The sequence below is a fragment of the Habropoda laboriosa genome, unplaced genomic scaffold, assembly GCF_001263275.1.
Source record: "Habropoda laboriosa isolate 0110345459 unplaced genomic scaffold, ASM126327v1 scaffold18, whole genome shotgun sequence".
Lineage (NCBI taxonomy): Eukaryota > Metazoa > Arthropoda > Insecta > Hymenoptera > Apidae > Habropoda > Habropoda laboriosa.
In genome coordinates, this window is record NW_017100152.1 from 2338563 (window position 1) to 2355074 (window position 16512).

The following is a 16512-nucleotide window of genomic DNA, read 5'->3' on the forward strand; positions in this document are numbered from 1 at the left end:
TCTTCTTCTTCTTCTTCTTCTCCTTCTTCTTCTTCTTTTTCTTCTTCTTCTTCTTCTTCGGCTAACACAGTCTGGTGTCTCTCGCTGACTCCGCTCGACCCGGTGGCAACGTGCTCACGCACTTTCAACCTCACCTCGGCGATCGGCTCCCGATTCTCGATAAGTTCAACACTACGCGGACGATACGGAACGACTGCGCGCAACGGGACGCGATCAGAGCATCGGAAGTTCCGAGTTTATGCACAACACACATACGGACAGGAACGGCACACCGATGGGTGTGAGCAGCCAGACCGGAGCACCGGAGTATTACCGGGGTACCGTTTGCCGATGAACCCTAGATAAAGCTTCCTCCTCCTCCGCCCCCTCCTCCGCCTACTTCTGCTCCTCCTCGTCCTCCTACTCCTCCTCCTCCTGCTATTGCTACTGCACCGCTGAGTATCAAGTCACCGAGCGCACTACTAACAATGAGACGCAGACTATCTTTTCGATTCCACCACTGTTACCGATTGCCGTGGATACTCTCTTTTTGCGCTGTTGCGACCTTTATTTTCTTCTGTGCACAACGATCACGAAAGGGATTGGGCGGTGTATCTGGATTGGCGCGGAGATAAGCCTCACGGTCGACGAGCTGAGAAAGCGTTTGTTGCTACGTCGAGAGTTTACGCGATACCAGCGAAACGAACGGGAAACTCGTTGCGCGCACTTTGCCTCGATTCTCTCTGCACACCGCGATCCGCACTCCGTTTCTCCTTTTCTCTTTCGCCCTCTCTCACTTTTTCTCTCTCTCTCTCTCTCTCTCTCTCTCTCTCTCTCTCTCTCATGAAATAGATCGTCGTTCTTTTTGTTCACGCTTTGCCACTTCCACCTCGAATACTCTTGTTCGTTGATTTCCAGCGAGAGCACACGACCGACTGTTTGTTTTTGGAAAAAGGCGTGGTTACGGTTACGGTCAGTGTTACACAGTTGCGCGGCCCGCCAACACCAGATACGATGCGTGCTGTTCGAAGCCCGCTGAAGGAATGGCCGCTCTGCGATGGTCCTCGGCCCCCAGGCGTGGGAGGAAGCGGGTTTTGAGCCGGGACGCGAGACGTGGTGAAACAAATGTGGTGGGGCGAACCGAACCGAGACCAGGCGAAGAGTAACGAAGAGCGGAGTAGTGGGGCGAGGCGAGGCGAAGTCCACGCATCGAGTAGTGTGCATGTCGAGACGTGCGCACCACGGGCCGCTCCGGCTTTCGTTTCTGTGGGAGTGCGTGTGTGTGCGTGCGCGCACGCGCGATTACGAGCGTGCGTATTTACGCGTATATGCGGTACATAGCAGGAGCTCGCGCGCTCCCGTGTCCATGTTCACAACGAATGAGTGCGACAGAGTCGGAGCACGCGCGCGAAAGGGATCGATGGCGCCACGGCGAAACCAGCCGAAACCGCTCGCCAGTCAGATTGAGCGAGAAAGTGCCATCCGGCAACAAAGATGCAGCGTCTATCCACGCGCGACTCCCGCGACATATTCGCGCGCGAACGTATGTGGTTCCGATGTAACAGGCAGAGATAGAAGGAGGGAGAACGCCACAGGGACGACGTACCATGCGAGCTAAAGCGAGCTCGAACGATATGTATGAGATATGACTCGGTGACGTACTGTGGTGAGGGGACAGACGGACGAGAGGCGGGTCGCACACATCAGGGACGTAACATGTTTCCAGATGCCCCAGTGGTATGAACCTTTCGCACCCTGTACTGAGCTATCATTCGTAAAGTGCAAAAGTGAAAAGTATGATCGATAATTTCAGCTTATCGATCACAGAACGGGATAAAAATCAGGATAGAAAAACAGGATCTGCTGAGCGATATCATGAGTAGTCGATAGGACACAATCGATTCGAAGCACTATCCTGCACTCGAGTGGTGATCGTCGTTCGTGGTTACCATGGGGTTAAGGTAGGGTTTGCGTCGAAAGGGGTTGAGAAAAGAGGAGTTGCTCAAAGATAAAAAAGGACAAAAGATGTTTCACGCATGAGCATATAGAGTCGCGAGCGAAACGACGTGTATCGTACTTGAGTATAATAGAACTAAAAATGGGAATCGGGCGTACGTACGTATACATGTACGCGTGCATGGGTGCGTATGTGCATGTAGGGAGACACTTCGCCATTACACGTCACGCATACGTATGCATACATATATATATATGTACACAACCCCTCCGTAGAGACACACGGTACATATTCACGTATTGCCACGTTCTTCACTGGCTCAGCATTGAAACGCGATGACTCAAAAACGAGCGTGAGCGGTACGTCAGCGTATTGGTGTAGCATGCATTCACCGCCACCGATGATGTACGTTTACCTAGCTACGGGAATTGTCTATTTATTTGCCCATTTTACCCCTCGAATTCTCACTTTTATTCTTCTTTCTACCTGACAATTTCAATCGCTAATCGACCGCTAACAAACCCTACTGAACCTTGCGAGAAATAAGTATATGTACACCTACAGGAATTTGTCGCATCACATCGGAGCAGATAGGGGTCGAACGTTCCCGGAATTGACCCGAAAGGTCTTGGAATTATTCACCAACGCTCGTGCTTAACCTTAATCCCCCTATGCATATCGAAAAATGAATTATGTTTAGAGACTTTGCTCGATAGGTGACGGTTCGGTTCGATTCCTCGGCCGTTCTGCTCTCCCCTCTCGAGCATGCCAGCAACGAACAGGGTGCGCGTGCACCGTACTAAAGAGACTGCACAGCGCGCGAGCGCGCGGACCAAGCAATAACAAAAATGTTCTAACGTTTCGTTCGAGCCTGTGCAACGACGACCACGCGGAGGAACACGATAATACGCTCAAGGTTGTCTGCTCGCGAGTGTGCCGCTTATGCGCGCGTTTCTGCGTACACGTGACATCGCGCAATACGCGAACGTCGTTCCGCCGCCTCGGTTTCTTCAGTCGCGCGTCAAATTCCCCACGAAATCGTGAGGAAGAATGCTCACGATGATTCCCTATCTCTTCTATTTGCTACACACGCATGCACGTACTCATCTACGAAATCGCTTAAAGCCGCATGTACGTAGTAGCATCGGTAGCACGGCGGAGATAACGTTCGCCGTCGTTACGCTTTTCCATCGTGTGGTTGACGGTACCTATTGTACGAATAATTGTGCAACGCATAGCACACAACTTTAGTACTTTTGCCACAATTACGTCTCGTGGCGATTCGTCCTTTCAACGGAAACAAAATCGCGCTTCAACTCGATCTACGAGAATGCAAACGGAGAGACAAAAGATTTGCCTTCTCGTGAAACGGGCGACGTCGACTAGACTTTGAGCTAGTCAGCGCACTTACGAACTTTTAGACCGCGCAAAAGGCCAGACATTTATCGAGTAAACATCTTTAGGTACATACATGCAATGCACGGCACACGATGCGCACATTACACACGCGCCATAAGCTATGGGGAACGGTGGTCGGTGTGCGAGAGGTGTACCGATACGAAGGATGGTTTAATCGATGTTCAAGGTTAAACGACGCAATTATTAGCGGTGGTGCGCGCGCTCGTTGCGACACGCTCGCTCGCCTCGCCTCGCGACTTCACCAGCAGAGACCCTGTCCGCCGAGTCGTATCGATACGATACAATACGAACACGTCCGTGTGTCGACGTTTCGTGACGCACACCCGTTACATAATCGCCGAGCGCTAAAGCGAACGTGCAACACCGACTTACATACATGCCTTGCCTGCCTATCCGCCTCCCTCCTACCGTTTACCGAGCGACCTTCGGTTTCTTCACTTCTTTCTCGAAGCTCGTGAGGAGAAACAGACGAAACTGGCCAAATTGAAATTCTCTGACAGGAAGCGATTCCGGATGATCCCGGGTGTAGGAGAAAAGCAACGGATAAATACATACATAGATAAGCGGATAATCCGGTGCACGCAACTGTTGGCTTCTTGCAAAAGTCAAGAAGACCTTCCGATTTTATTCACGCGTATCGATTTAACGCTGTCGGACCTTTCAGAGGGAGTTCTCGGGAGGTTTGTTCAAGCAATCCGAGAAATATGTAGCTGGTTCTTTGAAACGCGAACGCGACAACGTTGCTGGGGCCCCTTATTTCGTAATCGGTGACCTGCTAACGGCTCGTCGCTCGATCCGTGCCGTTAATGAAAACTCTAAACAACTGGCAAAGGAGAGAGGGACTGAGAAATTTGCGTACGAAGCTCTGCCGTGAAAATGATACATATATCTCATGCATAAATTAAGCAACACGTTCGAAGTGCGCAACCGCGTCCCGGTGGAATTTCACGAATATCGAAATGCACTGTACGCCTAGCAAACTTGTCATCGATAAATTCGATAGATGTTCCGGCAAGATGTCGGAGGTCGCGGTAAAGGAGCAGCGACGAAAGAGGAAACAGAGGATGAGGAGGCATGAAATGGTTGGTCCCTTAGCTAAAATAAGCGGAAGTAAGCAGCGCGAGCGGTTCTAAATTTAACCTAAGTCGTTCGTGCCTCTCGGCAGCTTGCTCGTTGCACATCTACTTTTCCAACTCGGAATCCCTGGCTTCGCCTCCAACTCGGAGTCTCCAGCTCCGGCTGCGCATCTTAAGCTCCATACATAATGGATATCGGGGATCCCGCATCGCGGAAAACTGGTCCTATTTGCATTTCGATACCTCCACCGTCTTCCCTCCACTCGTTCCATCTTTAAATTTTTCTAACGGCACTGGAGTATCACGGGACGGAAAAAACTCTGATCCAGCTTTCGTCACCGATACGAACTACTCTTTCAAACAAACAAGAGAAAGGGATTTATTCACGCAGCCTCATCGTAGACTGCGTGCTCGTGCGAGGCCTGGCTGACATGTAAGCGCGTGTAAGATAGGTTATATGAGCAGGGATCGGCCGGACCAGCTGACTACCAAAACATGCGAAAACAGCTGTAACGATACACGTAATGATGATGCATCGTAGCCTGTGCCACGGTTACTCGTTCTCTTCTCCTGTTCAGCTAGTTAGTCTGTTACGCGCGTGGTTCGACCGGCTCTCTTCTAAATACATAGCTGGCTGGGAAAAGCCGGGCTTTCGAAAACGGAGCACACTCCTATCGCTAGGTCACGCGTGCATGTCTGTTATAACCGATAACCGCATCTCAAACGTTTCATGGGTCGAAAAGTTCTAGTGGTGCTGTCTAAGAAGGAATCCCTGAAAAAGTATTCGAACCGATTACCAGCCGCGAATTCTGTCTCGGGGGCCGTTGTATTTTCGGAGTTGTTGCGTAACGAATAATGTGTCGGTCGTCGACCGCGAGGCGGCAAACGCGTTAATCGTTCCGCACGATTTTACCGCGAGTCTCCGTCGAATCATGCGTTGCAGAATCACGCCGTGACCAAGGGGAATAAAGCGTTTGTCGTTCCAAAAGTGAAAGTCCACGTTGCCTAATTCCAAACCTCTAGAAAATTCGAAAGCTTTGTCTGTTTCCCTTGGTCGATCGAGGCCCAATATGACACTGCAGTCTCTCTCTCTCTCTCTCTCTCTCTCTCTCTCTCTCTCTCTCTCTCTCTCTCTCTCTCTCTCTCTCTCTCTCTCTCTCTCTCTCTCTCTCTCTCTCTCTCTCTCTCTCTCTCTCTCTCTCTCTCTCTCTCTCGGTCTCTACGGTCGAACGGGTGTATTTACCGAGGAAAGCAGGCGGGCCCGGAGGACAAAAACTACCGTGTTCCAAGAGATAAGGCGAAACATGCCGAAAAACTGATACCGGAAAGGCTAGAAGGAAAGTCACAACTCCACCAATTTTTCTTCGGGGCTTCACCATTCTACCGAATCGAATGATTCTTTGCCAGCCTAGCAATTAATCTTTTACGCGATATTTGGTCCAATGTTTCAGCCTGTTCGAAATCGTCGCTTCTCTATAAGGATCAAGAGCCACACACGACGAAACGCGGTAACGAAATGCGGTTATATCACGCATAGAACACCTTCAATGAAATATCGTAACGTAACAAATACGATACCCAATACTGCGCGCAGTATCCTTGAATTTATATAATGACTGTTCCTCCATTATTCGTCGGGCTTCTCTCTTTTTCTCTCCCTCTCCTTCTTTCCCAAGTTTTTACTATGCGAGAGAACGGTTGCGTAAGAATTTTTGTCGTCCGTTTGCGTTTTCGCTTTTGCAAATAGCTGGACGATGCGACCACTTCCGTGGCAAAAAGGTTATGCCGATACGGAAACGTTGGAGCACTGGTTATTGTTATCGTGTATACGCAAGTATAGAGAAAGAATAATAATGGTCGAGGAATCGATCCTCGACGGCAAAGTTCTATGGAACGGGCATAGTTATCGCGAAATATCAATACGTAGTACTTCTTTCTTGCGACTGCGATCGACGTAATGCGACGGAACGTTTTCTTTCCTTAATTCTTTTGACCGGTCGTAGACTGTGAATCAACCGTGAAGTTTTTCACATGGCGAACGTCAATCTGCCGTTCTATTTCCCGAACTTTTCCAACCTATTTGCAACATGAAGAATCATAGGTGGAAAGAATCTGTGTAGAAGAAGTACAATTAAAAGAGTGAGAAAGAATCGTCAGAGATCTTGGGAAGGAAGGCAGGCAAAAGGAGTAATGCGTTTCAAGTCAGCGCGCTTTCTATCAGCAACGAAGAAAAGGGAGCATAGAAAGAGCACAGGAAAAGGGCGAATCGCTCGAGTGACAGCGATTGAGAGAAAACGAGCCAGAAAGAATACCGCGCGCGTTCCGGAGAATAATTTTCGAAGAGCGGCAAAAAACATTTAATTGCTCCTCGATCGGACCAACTTGCCCGTTTCACGTTCACGCTTCGATAAATGGGGATTCTCGCTAGAAGTAGACGAGGTGAACTGCTGCTCCTCTCTGCAAACGTGACAAGAACTTTAATTTTTCTCTGTTAACGCTTCCATCTCGACCATTCTCTTACCTATTCCTCTCTTCCTCTACTCTTTTTCTGGGTAGCTGTTGAGAACCGACGTTTAAATTGCGAATCAACCAAATTCCCCGAAGAACATTTGAAAAATGAAAATGTGTAGGTGGTCGTCGAGCATTCTAATGATTAGCGGCGCTCTAATCTTACGCGAACGCACGACCACGGAAAAAGATTGTTGCGGTTTCCCAAACGGTCGCGATTGCGCTGCAAATTCGCGTTCAAGCTTGTTCGAAACAACAACGATTTCTCTATTTGTCCGGAAACGAAAACTCTATCTCTCGCAGCTAATTGATAGTGTACATACGCGATAAATTGATAACGACTAGGTTGGTCGTGGTTGAAAATTCGCAGGAACGACGCAAGATTGAAAAGCGCGACCTTGATAGGTTTGAAGTGCAAGGCCAAGAAAAGGGTTGGTTTCTCCGTTGGTGTTCCACAGCGAGTCGCGCATCGTCGAGCGTGTGTCGTTCGTTCGTCCGACAACCGCTTTCATCCACTCTCGCTCTTTCACCCTTTTACCCTTTTTATTCTTTGACGTAAGTCTTTTGTCCCCCTGGGATATTTGCGGAGCTTTGTTTCGTCGACGGCGTGTATAGCGGCTTAAATATACGTCGCTAATGGCACGGCACCGAAGATACAAAGGGTTGCCTGCTGCTGCTGCTTCTGCTACTAAATGCCGACAAATGTTTATTTATAATTTGACCATGGTCAAGAACATAACGAGCGAATCGGCACAAGCTAGAAATCGACATTGAAACTCCTAAACGACGCAACACATGCAACTTGAAAAGGGATGAGAAAGAACTACGCGCATGTATCTTTTCAAGAAAAGGTAGGGAGCACAACTGAAATATCGGCTGAAAAATCGAGTCTTTTCACGCTCCTCGAATACGAGGTACACCAAGTGCAACGTTGCAGCACAGACAATATATGTATAGGGTGAACCAATCATCTTACGGGACTATTTGTCACACGATCTGAAATACCGATGTCGTCTAAAACCACTGGTTTTGAAGCGCACTCTACGTTTAACAGCGGTCATTTTAAGAACTGCATCGCGCAAAACGATCGATATTAGACGTATGTACATTGTTACTGTGTTGTCAGTACACCCCTAAATCCCAAAACGCAAATGTGCGTAACTGAATCCATTCGAAGATTCGAAATTTTTTCTCCTTCATGATTTAAAATACGAACACGTACGAAGTGTTCTTGATTTCAATTCCTACCACTAATAGCGCAATGATATAATACCAGTTCTAGTTGATCCTGTAAGATGATGGTAACGGGGTTCTAGGACTCCGTGGTCGTGTGACAAAAAAATATACTGGATGAGTAGTCTACTCTATGTCTCGTCTGTGGTTGCAGGTCACTGCAATGCGGCTGACGGTGGCAGTTGGTCAATAGGCAAGCGGCCAATTCCGATCGAATTTAAATAAGCCCTTGTGCCATTTTGCACGGTCAGCTCTGAATATAACGTTTCTAAAGAACCCTTTTGTTTCGGCATGCGTGCGTATACGCAGTAGGTAGCGATCGAACGATCGAATGTCGATCATTCGTTTACGTCAACTTGCGCTCGATTGATGTTTCCCGTTCCAACCACAGAGCAACGTTCCACGTAAAATGGAATTGAATTGAACAAACGGCTGGATATTATTTCGATTCAACTAAGGACGTCGAGTTATATCCTTGGTGAATGGATTTGAAAGTGTTGGCGCTTGCGCGATGCCAAGCGATCGTGATTCCTTTCGGAAAGCACCTAGAGATGGCGGTGTACGTCTTTTCTGGCTCATACTTCGCTCCAAGAACTCTCGGTCGGTACAACCTCTTTAACCTAACCTTCACATGGATCTAACGTAACTTTCCGCCTGTACATATGTCCTGAAGATTATTTATTCATAAATATCTAATAGTACGTAGATTTCAACAACTGTAATAATTTCGGCTCTTTATATGTTTTTCGCTCGATCAGTTCTAACTAAGCATATACATATGTACTATGCAAGATGCATTTGAACCTTCGTAGCTTTTTCTTTCGTTTCTAGCGCATCGGTATGGAAAAGAAAACAGGCAATCGCGCGTTCAAGTTACCTCAGTACATACATGTATATGAATAATAAGAAAGAACATCAGAGTTAAATCATTCGTTAAATCGTTTTCTCGGCCACTTGACTCGAATTTTATTTTTAGCCCAATCAAGCGTTATCGCACTACACGCTTATTGTTTGCACCGTTACCTCGTTATCGGGCGTTACCTTCATTTTTCGGATTATTATCTCTAATTCAAGCTCGACTACTTTATCGCGGACTACGAAGTACAAGAGCGCGGTTATTTCGGAAATTCTTAGCCTTGGATGAACATAGTGGGGAGGGAGGATCAGTGAATGTTTGCTTTTCGAAAATTTTTCGAAACACAGACGGAATCGATGGCACACAGGGAAAGTTAGCGAACGACCGTGTTTAATAGGTTGTATCGGTGGTTTCACTTTCGTCGTGGTCTCGCAGCCAGTTTTTTCACATGCTGACTGTGATCGATAGTTGTTGGTCACATAATCTCGGCCAATACACTACCACGTGTAACGCTCGCGATCCGTGATTTTCTCTGGTGAACTCACATGCCGGAGAGAGATCGGTTCTCTCGATTAGGTTGGCTCGTTAGGAGGGTAGAGGGTCGAAAGAAGAGAAGCTTGCTCGAGCGGGATCGATACGAGAATACCCGTTGACGGCGAAACATGGAGAAAGCGGCGTCGAAATATCGGTCAGTCGACATACACAGGAGGGCATCTTTGGAAAGACGAAAGGCGCAAAGAAGGAAGCAACGGGGCACTCGTGCGGCTCCAATTAATCGTCCTTTTCTCCTTTCGAGACCTGATCTCCGGCGCACTTGGGACGTATTTGCGCTTTATCCGTTCACTTTTTCAATTGTATGCATCACGGTTGTAGGTGCGCGCGATGACGATGACGGCGGCGCAGAAAGGGAACGAAGGGGAGAATGCGCGATCCAATGAAACCCTAGATGGCTGGAGAGCGGCGTTAAAACCACCCTCTATGAATCCCGTTGACGTTAGTAACCAATTACACGAGCCGCGTCCCCCGCGATATACATATGTATAATAGGTCAGAGAATGCAATCGTAAAGCTTGCTACTAGTCGTTCAAGGACGGAAAGTTGCTCGCTAGTTGGCCGCGTGCCGTGAAATATCTGGACGCGTGCGCTATTAATTCGAAGTCGATCGAAACGCACCGGGGAATAACAAAACGCAACATCGATTCGGCTTATTTTTAAAAGGATCTTATCCCTTAGGGGGGAGACACGCGATCGTTGTGCGATTAGAATAGCATGAACCTTTTCTCACTGCGTATCGATCTCCGTTACGCCACGATTCTGCCTTCGAATCTCGAGGATGAACCGACCAGCAAGAACAAGGAACGAAGGTGGCGCAAGCAAGTTTTTCGCTTGGCCCAAAAGTGGTTAGGCGAAGGGATGTCGCGCTGCGCCACGCCGCACTTCTTGTGGGTGCACTCGGATTTGAATCCGAGACTTGACCTACTATTAGTGCAGCTTAAAGTGTCGTGCTGACACTTTCAAAGATGGCGTCGTAGCGAGCACGCCCACTCAGCGGAACCTTACAATGCCTTGAGAGAGGTTTTTGTTCTCAAATAAAGAGACTCGTTCGCACTCAACGATCCTATCCTATCCTATCTTACACCCTCAACCCTATTACTCATTTTTCAGCCGAGATTCCTTTTTGACCGGACAATGTTTCTCCTTCTCCCCCACTCCCCTTCTTTCATCCCTCACCGTCGAACCGTGAATTTTCATCGGAAGTTGTCGCGTTCTGATCTATTCTTGTTTGCGGTGGACTGGTTCCGTCTGCGACGGGTCGTTATCATCCCCCCCGCAGCGGCGGCGTTTCGATCGCGAGCAGATTTTAATTGCTGGCATAAAGGTCTGCGCGGTCGGTTAAAAAGAAAGGACGGGATTTCTCCGACGGTCTTCGGTCCCCAAGGGAAACGATAATTACGCGATACAATGAAGTCGCCGGTCTACGGAGGTGTCGCGTTTCGCCTCCACGACACCTTCTCATTCTCCTCAACGAGGAATCGCGACCGTGTGTATCGTCGCAAACATCATTTTTTCTTTCCTTGCGTTCTTAAGAAACATTACTCGAATTTGTACGAGGAATCGAAACGATTCGCACGAAATGAGAGACACTCGTGTTCCAATACGGGCCACGTTCCCCATCAAAATTTCGCTATTCACGCGGAGAAAATTCGCGAACACCGCGTTCCCCGTCACCGATGTCGGCTGCTCCTTCATCCGGTCTTGCGGGCCACTTCATCTTTCTGGATGTGTGGTCGTCGTACAGCTACGGTTTCGGTGTGTGGACGAGTACTAGAGAAGAAGAGGTCTCACGCGCGGTACGTGCACCACCCTTGCCATTGAAAGCAGGCGCGAGATCGCTTGTCTGAGGGTTGCCAGAGCTCGCAGACAGCTGGGTGGGTAGACGCGGAGAAAAGAAAGCGGCAGACGCGGAGAGAAGAGAGAAGGAGTTCCTTCTTCTTTCAGTTCGGTCATTTGTGTTTGTTGGAGTTGGAGACGCGCGCGAGCCGGACGCGTGGATAGAGTCACGTCGAATTTGCAGGGTGTGTAGTGTCGCGTCGAGTTGAGTAGAGGGTGCCGACAAGGGCTGGCGTACGTTAAGTGGTCGGCTGGGTGGCTGTTTCGTTGGTCTCCGTTACACTCGTTCGTGTGGTTGGTCTGGCTGGTCGGATAGTTTAGTGGCTTACTCCACGCGCCTAATCAATTCGCATATCTTATCTGTCGCCGATCCTATTTGGAGCCAGAGTGACTTCTACGGGACCATTAACTTGCAGCAACTATCACGATATTCTCACTACTCTTCATTCTACTCTCTTTATCCGTTCTTAGTTGTTAGAGTTTATTACGCGATAACGATTTCGCACATTTCACTCAGAGACGCGTGCGACTTATTTGAACAGTAGTAAGTAACCGATAAATTGGCTCACCTTTCACGTGGTCCGGAGTGTCCGCTGTACCACCGCGCATGATGTCGCTCAAATAGTGCTCCAACGTCCTCATATTGTCCAACGGAGAATTTCCATTGGCCGTCATACGATCCTGCACAAAATATCGTAGGATACTTTGATTAATTTGTTCCCTGTTGGGAACACACATATACACACACACGTGTCGTAAACGATTTATTAAAAGGTTTACGAATCACCCGTATACATCTCACTGTACTCTGAAATCGGGACATTTCAGACAATCCTCTAAAGAGGAGGAGACAAGACGGAAAAGAAGCGTGCGGGAAACGATATTTTCCAACGAAAGATTCGTTCGTTTTAGAAGTATACCTACCCCTTGTCATTGGAAATGCATCGTCAGCTTCGTATAGCTCGGCTTCCTATGCCATTTTGTACGGCTTCAGCGAAAAAGAGCCATCAGTCACGGCCACGGTAGCAACAGCCTATCTATAATATAGCGGAGATCGAAATTTCCGTTTGACAGAGGAAAGGAGCGATCTAACAGAGTGAAAGATGAGGTTCGTGCGAAAACGCTTACGAGCCAGGGAGAAACTAACAATAAGGATCGATCGTCTGATCACGCGTTGTCCTCTACTACTTGGTGCGTTCTCCACACAAGGAGAACGCTCTGATTCTCCGCTCGATTACTAATCGCAAACTCGCATCGGCGATGTCTAAATTCGGTATATTTTCGAACGTTATAAAGAAATATGAAGCCATTTGGTGGTTGGAAATGAAGCTTGTTTATCGAACGCGGCCGTGGAGGCGAGAAGGGAACAGTCCCCGCTCAGCCGGACAGGTTTTCGAACGGCACGGGCGGAGGTGGAAAAGGTAGTAGTGGCCGCATCTTCTTCGCGTTCGCGTCTTCTCCATGCTACCTGGCTGCAACCCTGAGGCATGCAACCCCTCCACCGATGGTTCTACAGGGCGCACACATTCGCGCAAACGTGACTCGCGGCGGAATGGCGGTGCGGCGGCCGAACGAGCACTCCGTTAGCCGATTTCCGTGCACACGCCGCGCGCCTCACCGTGTGCTAGCTTTGGAGCAGAAGCGCGGCGGACCAACGCCGTTTCTCTCCCTCGCGCTGCGTCGTTCCGTTTCTGTCTAGCTGGAGGCACGCTAGAAAATCAATATAGGGAAACCAGGAAGCGGCGGCAGCAGGGCGTCGACAGCAACCTCTGTGCAGACTCCACCACTGTATCACCCCTACAACCCCTCTCCTTCTGTAGGCCATCTATCCGCCTTCGTTTATGCATTTATCCAATCCTCCAGTTATTTTGTCGTCATTTCTTTCCCCTTACTCTTCACGCAAAACTTCTCTTTTATCCTTTTCCCATCCTTTCCCATCTTTTTTCCCAACGGATGCCATTCGCTCTCGCCCGTTTCCGGATATTGTCACTTAAATTTCAATCGAACGTGGAAGCAACATAGGTAGCAGAAAGTCGAGCAATGCGGAAAAAAGGAGGAAAGAACCCCTAATTCTATTCAATGCGACGCGATGCGATGCGAGGAGGGGGGGCTTGGGCTATTTCTCGAATACTGTTACGAGGTGGCGTCCTACATTCGCGATGCTGACAAATCATCTTCCCGATCCTCGGGCCAAAGGATTCTGCGCTATACGATCGCGAAAGCGCGTGGCCCCGCTTCCAAATACTGGCCCAGTTCGAAAGTTTGTAGCTCGTAAAAAATAGTCTCGTCCCCTCAAGACGGCAAAGCTGGGAGCGAGGTGACAAATTTCGAAACGTTCGATAGAAAAAGGAGCACGCTGGAAAGAGGAAGCGCACAAAAGGAGAGTCGCGTAAAAGGGATTGTTAGCGAATGTATACGCCCGTACACGCATTCAAACGCGTATCCATCTTCAGCTCCTCCATGTCCGCGCATTCCGCCGGTCTAGACGCGACCGTTCTCGCTCTACCAGCCGTTGTTCTACGCGCGTGTTCCTGCTCCTCCTCCTCCATCAGTTTTTTTTCTTCCGTACGACAAACCAGACTCGTACAATTCGCCGCGCTCTGACGCCTCCTCACCTTTGAAACGGGTCTCTCTTCTTCCTAAACGACACGCAACGGGTTTGGTATATCTTCGACGCCGTGTGAACGACGCCAAGATACTCGCTCGATTAACTAGATCGACTAGATCGACTAGATCAAAAGATAACACCGATGCCGTGAGGTGAAACGTCATGGCTGGATGGCCGAGGGTGTGGAAACCGGGTGTAGGTATAACAGACCGGCTTTCGGCGTAACCTGGATCCCGAGGCGTGTACTACGGAAGAAACGATCCCAGCAGGCTAACGCAAACTAGGTCAGCTAGGTTGGTGGAAACGAGACGGGAGGAGAAAAGACGTGGCGAGGTGCGGCATGACATGGCAGCGAATGGAGAAGGGTGAGAGGGTGCACCGAGGGGGTGGGTAAATGGGTGGTGGAAGCGCAGGGGTGATGGAGGGGAGCGCAGAGGGTGCCAGGCGAGTGGATCACGACGGAAGGGCGGAGAACACGGAGCGCTGGCATCGCTATTCTCCGTTCCTTACTCGCACCCAGCAACCTATCCGTTTCCACGCGCTACGTGTAGGTTGCTATCTACACCGGGTAAAGGTTATATAGACTGCACGATACACCGTTTTTCGTACGAAAAATAACACTGTGCTTGTTAGAACCACGCTAACACCGCAGCGTCAGCCGTTCGATAGTAGTGGGTGGACGCGCGCATACCCCCGTCGCGGTCGGGTGACAGCCTTGCTACAGGGTCGCCGCGCGTTGCACTTTTTCATCCGTCTACTCTATTACATAAGTTTCGTTTGCCTCTGCGTCGCAACCAATCGATACCGGCTTAATAGCTTTCTATTAACTTTCCATGTAACGAGAAATACGGAGAAAATCGGATCAGATATTAGGCTGTTGCTGCTGCTGCACCATTAACGCGTGAGAGCGTTTGCTCAAGGCTCGAAAGTGGGCCGATTTCGTGATTGATTCCGATCTAGAGAGCGAAGACAGGGATGCATGCGCAGCCCGGTGGATTCGGAGGAGGTCGGCCGAGGCGTGCAACGGGCGGGACGACATCGTCGAGCGAAAAATCTATATCGCGCGAAACCGGACTGACCTATAAACCTCGGGTACTGCCGCGCCGCAGCCGGGGCGGGCTGAGACGGGTCATTCTGCACCGGCGCAGTCCCGAATTCAAACAAGAGGGACCTTAAATTGGGTTAACGTCCGCGCGTTCCCTCATTGGAATTAGTCAAAAAAGTTTCGTTTCCCGTTGCATCTTGGCTCGCGCACAACCCGGCCCATCCCCCTTCGTGCCAACATCGTGCTCCTCATTTAGTGCTTGCTTCAAGGACGAATTTACGCCGAACAGTTAGACCGTGCGACGCGCAATTACCGCTTCTAGCCAGCGCAGCGCAGTCGTCGAATCGAACCGGACGATTCCCCGTCGGTACTCTATTTCGAAAGCTTACTCTCTTTCCACCCAGCTTGCTCCCAATCCACAGATTAACCGAATTAATCGACTTTTATCGATGATCGATTTCTCCGTTTCGAATACCAGATGCCACTTGCCTCCGCCTACATTTTAATACGCGCGTATACATTCGTCGTATCTCTCGTATATACCCGTATATACGCGTTTCGTAAGGAAACGCACCGACGCCAATAAAAATCTCTCTTTCAACGATCGCGCAACGTTGCCCGTTTGGAGAAAAGAGCTGGAATTAGGGGGATGCGTAAACGAGCGCACGCGTTGAACGAGAGAGAGAGAGAGAGAGAGAGACGCGTAATCGGTGCTCGCGTCTTCGATTGATTTGCTCTGGCTGGCTAGCCGGCCTACAAACACGTGCCCCGATTCGCTTCCAAGGTGAATGACAACTGACGAGTTATCAGACTTGGAGCTTGAGCATTTTTTTCCTCGGTTGCGTTACGTTACGTTGCGTTGGACGGTTCGCGTTCCCTAACGCTTATTAGGTGTGCATATGCAACCTCTTTTTTCATCTGTTTTACGACATTATCATTTGCCTACTATCGACGATACACGTATCCGTAGCGATGCCGCCTACCGTTTCGACGCTTAAACGCTTTAATTCCACATGCGTAAGCGTTTCGGTGTGTAACGTAGAACGGAGGGAAAGAAAATCGCTGAAAGGATACGAAAATGATCTACTAAGTTTTCTATAACAGAGGAAAAAGTGTCGAGTGTAAGGCAACAACGTTGACTCGTTTCTAGCGTGGTAACGATTGCGATTAAACTGTTCGCCTGTCCCCATATCGATATGTCGTTATCGCTGCTCGCTCGTTCTGAAAATTCGAAAATACTTTGTATGATTTCCTTGAACCGAGCCGGAAACCGCTGTTTCTTTCGTTGTTATGAGTTTTACGGTCGACTCGACGCATTAACCTTTTACCGATATGTACGTATCGACGATGAAGCTGCCGAGTCACGTTTCACGTAAAATTCTATCATTCGAGGAGAAAATTTCGTCGATCGCAGCGAATGTACATAAACGAGCAGATAAC

At 49.1% G+C, this 16512-nt stretch overlaps 1 protein-coding gene across 1 annotated transcript in view; it reads right to left on the reverse strand.

Moving 5' to 3' along the window:
* LOC108575935 (cytoplasmic polyadenylation element-binding protein 2-like) overlaps window positions 1-16512 on the reverse strand; it is a 40132-nt gene that overhangs the window by 20973 nt on the left and 2647 nt on the right. The window contains exon 2 of the mRNA XM_017938880.1: window positions 11989-12100. Coding sequence (XP_017794369.1) covers window positions 11989-12100 — 112 coding nt within the window. The remainder of the gene's footprint in view (window positions 1-11988; window positions 12101-16512) is intronic.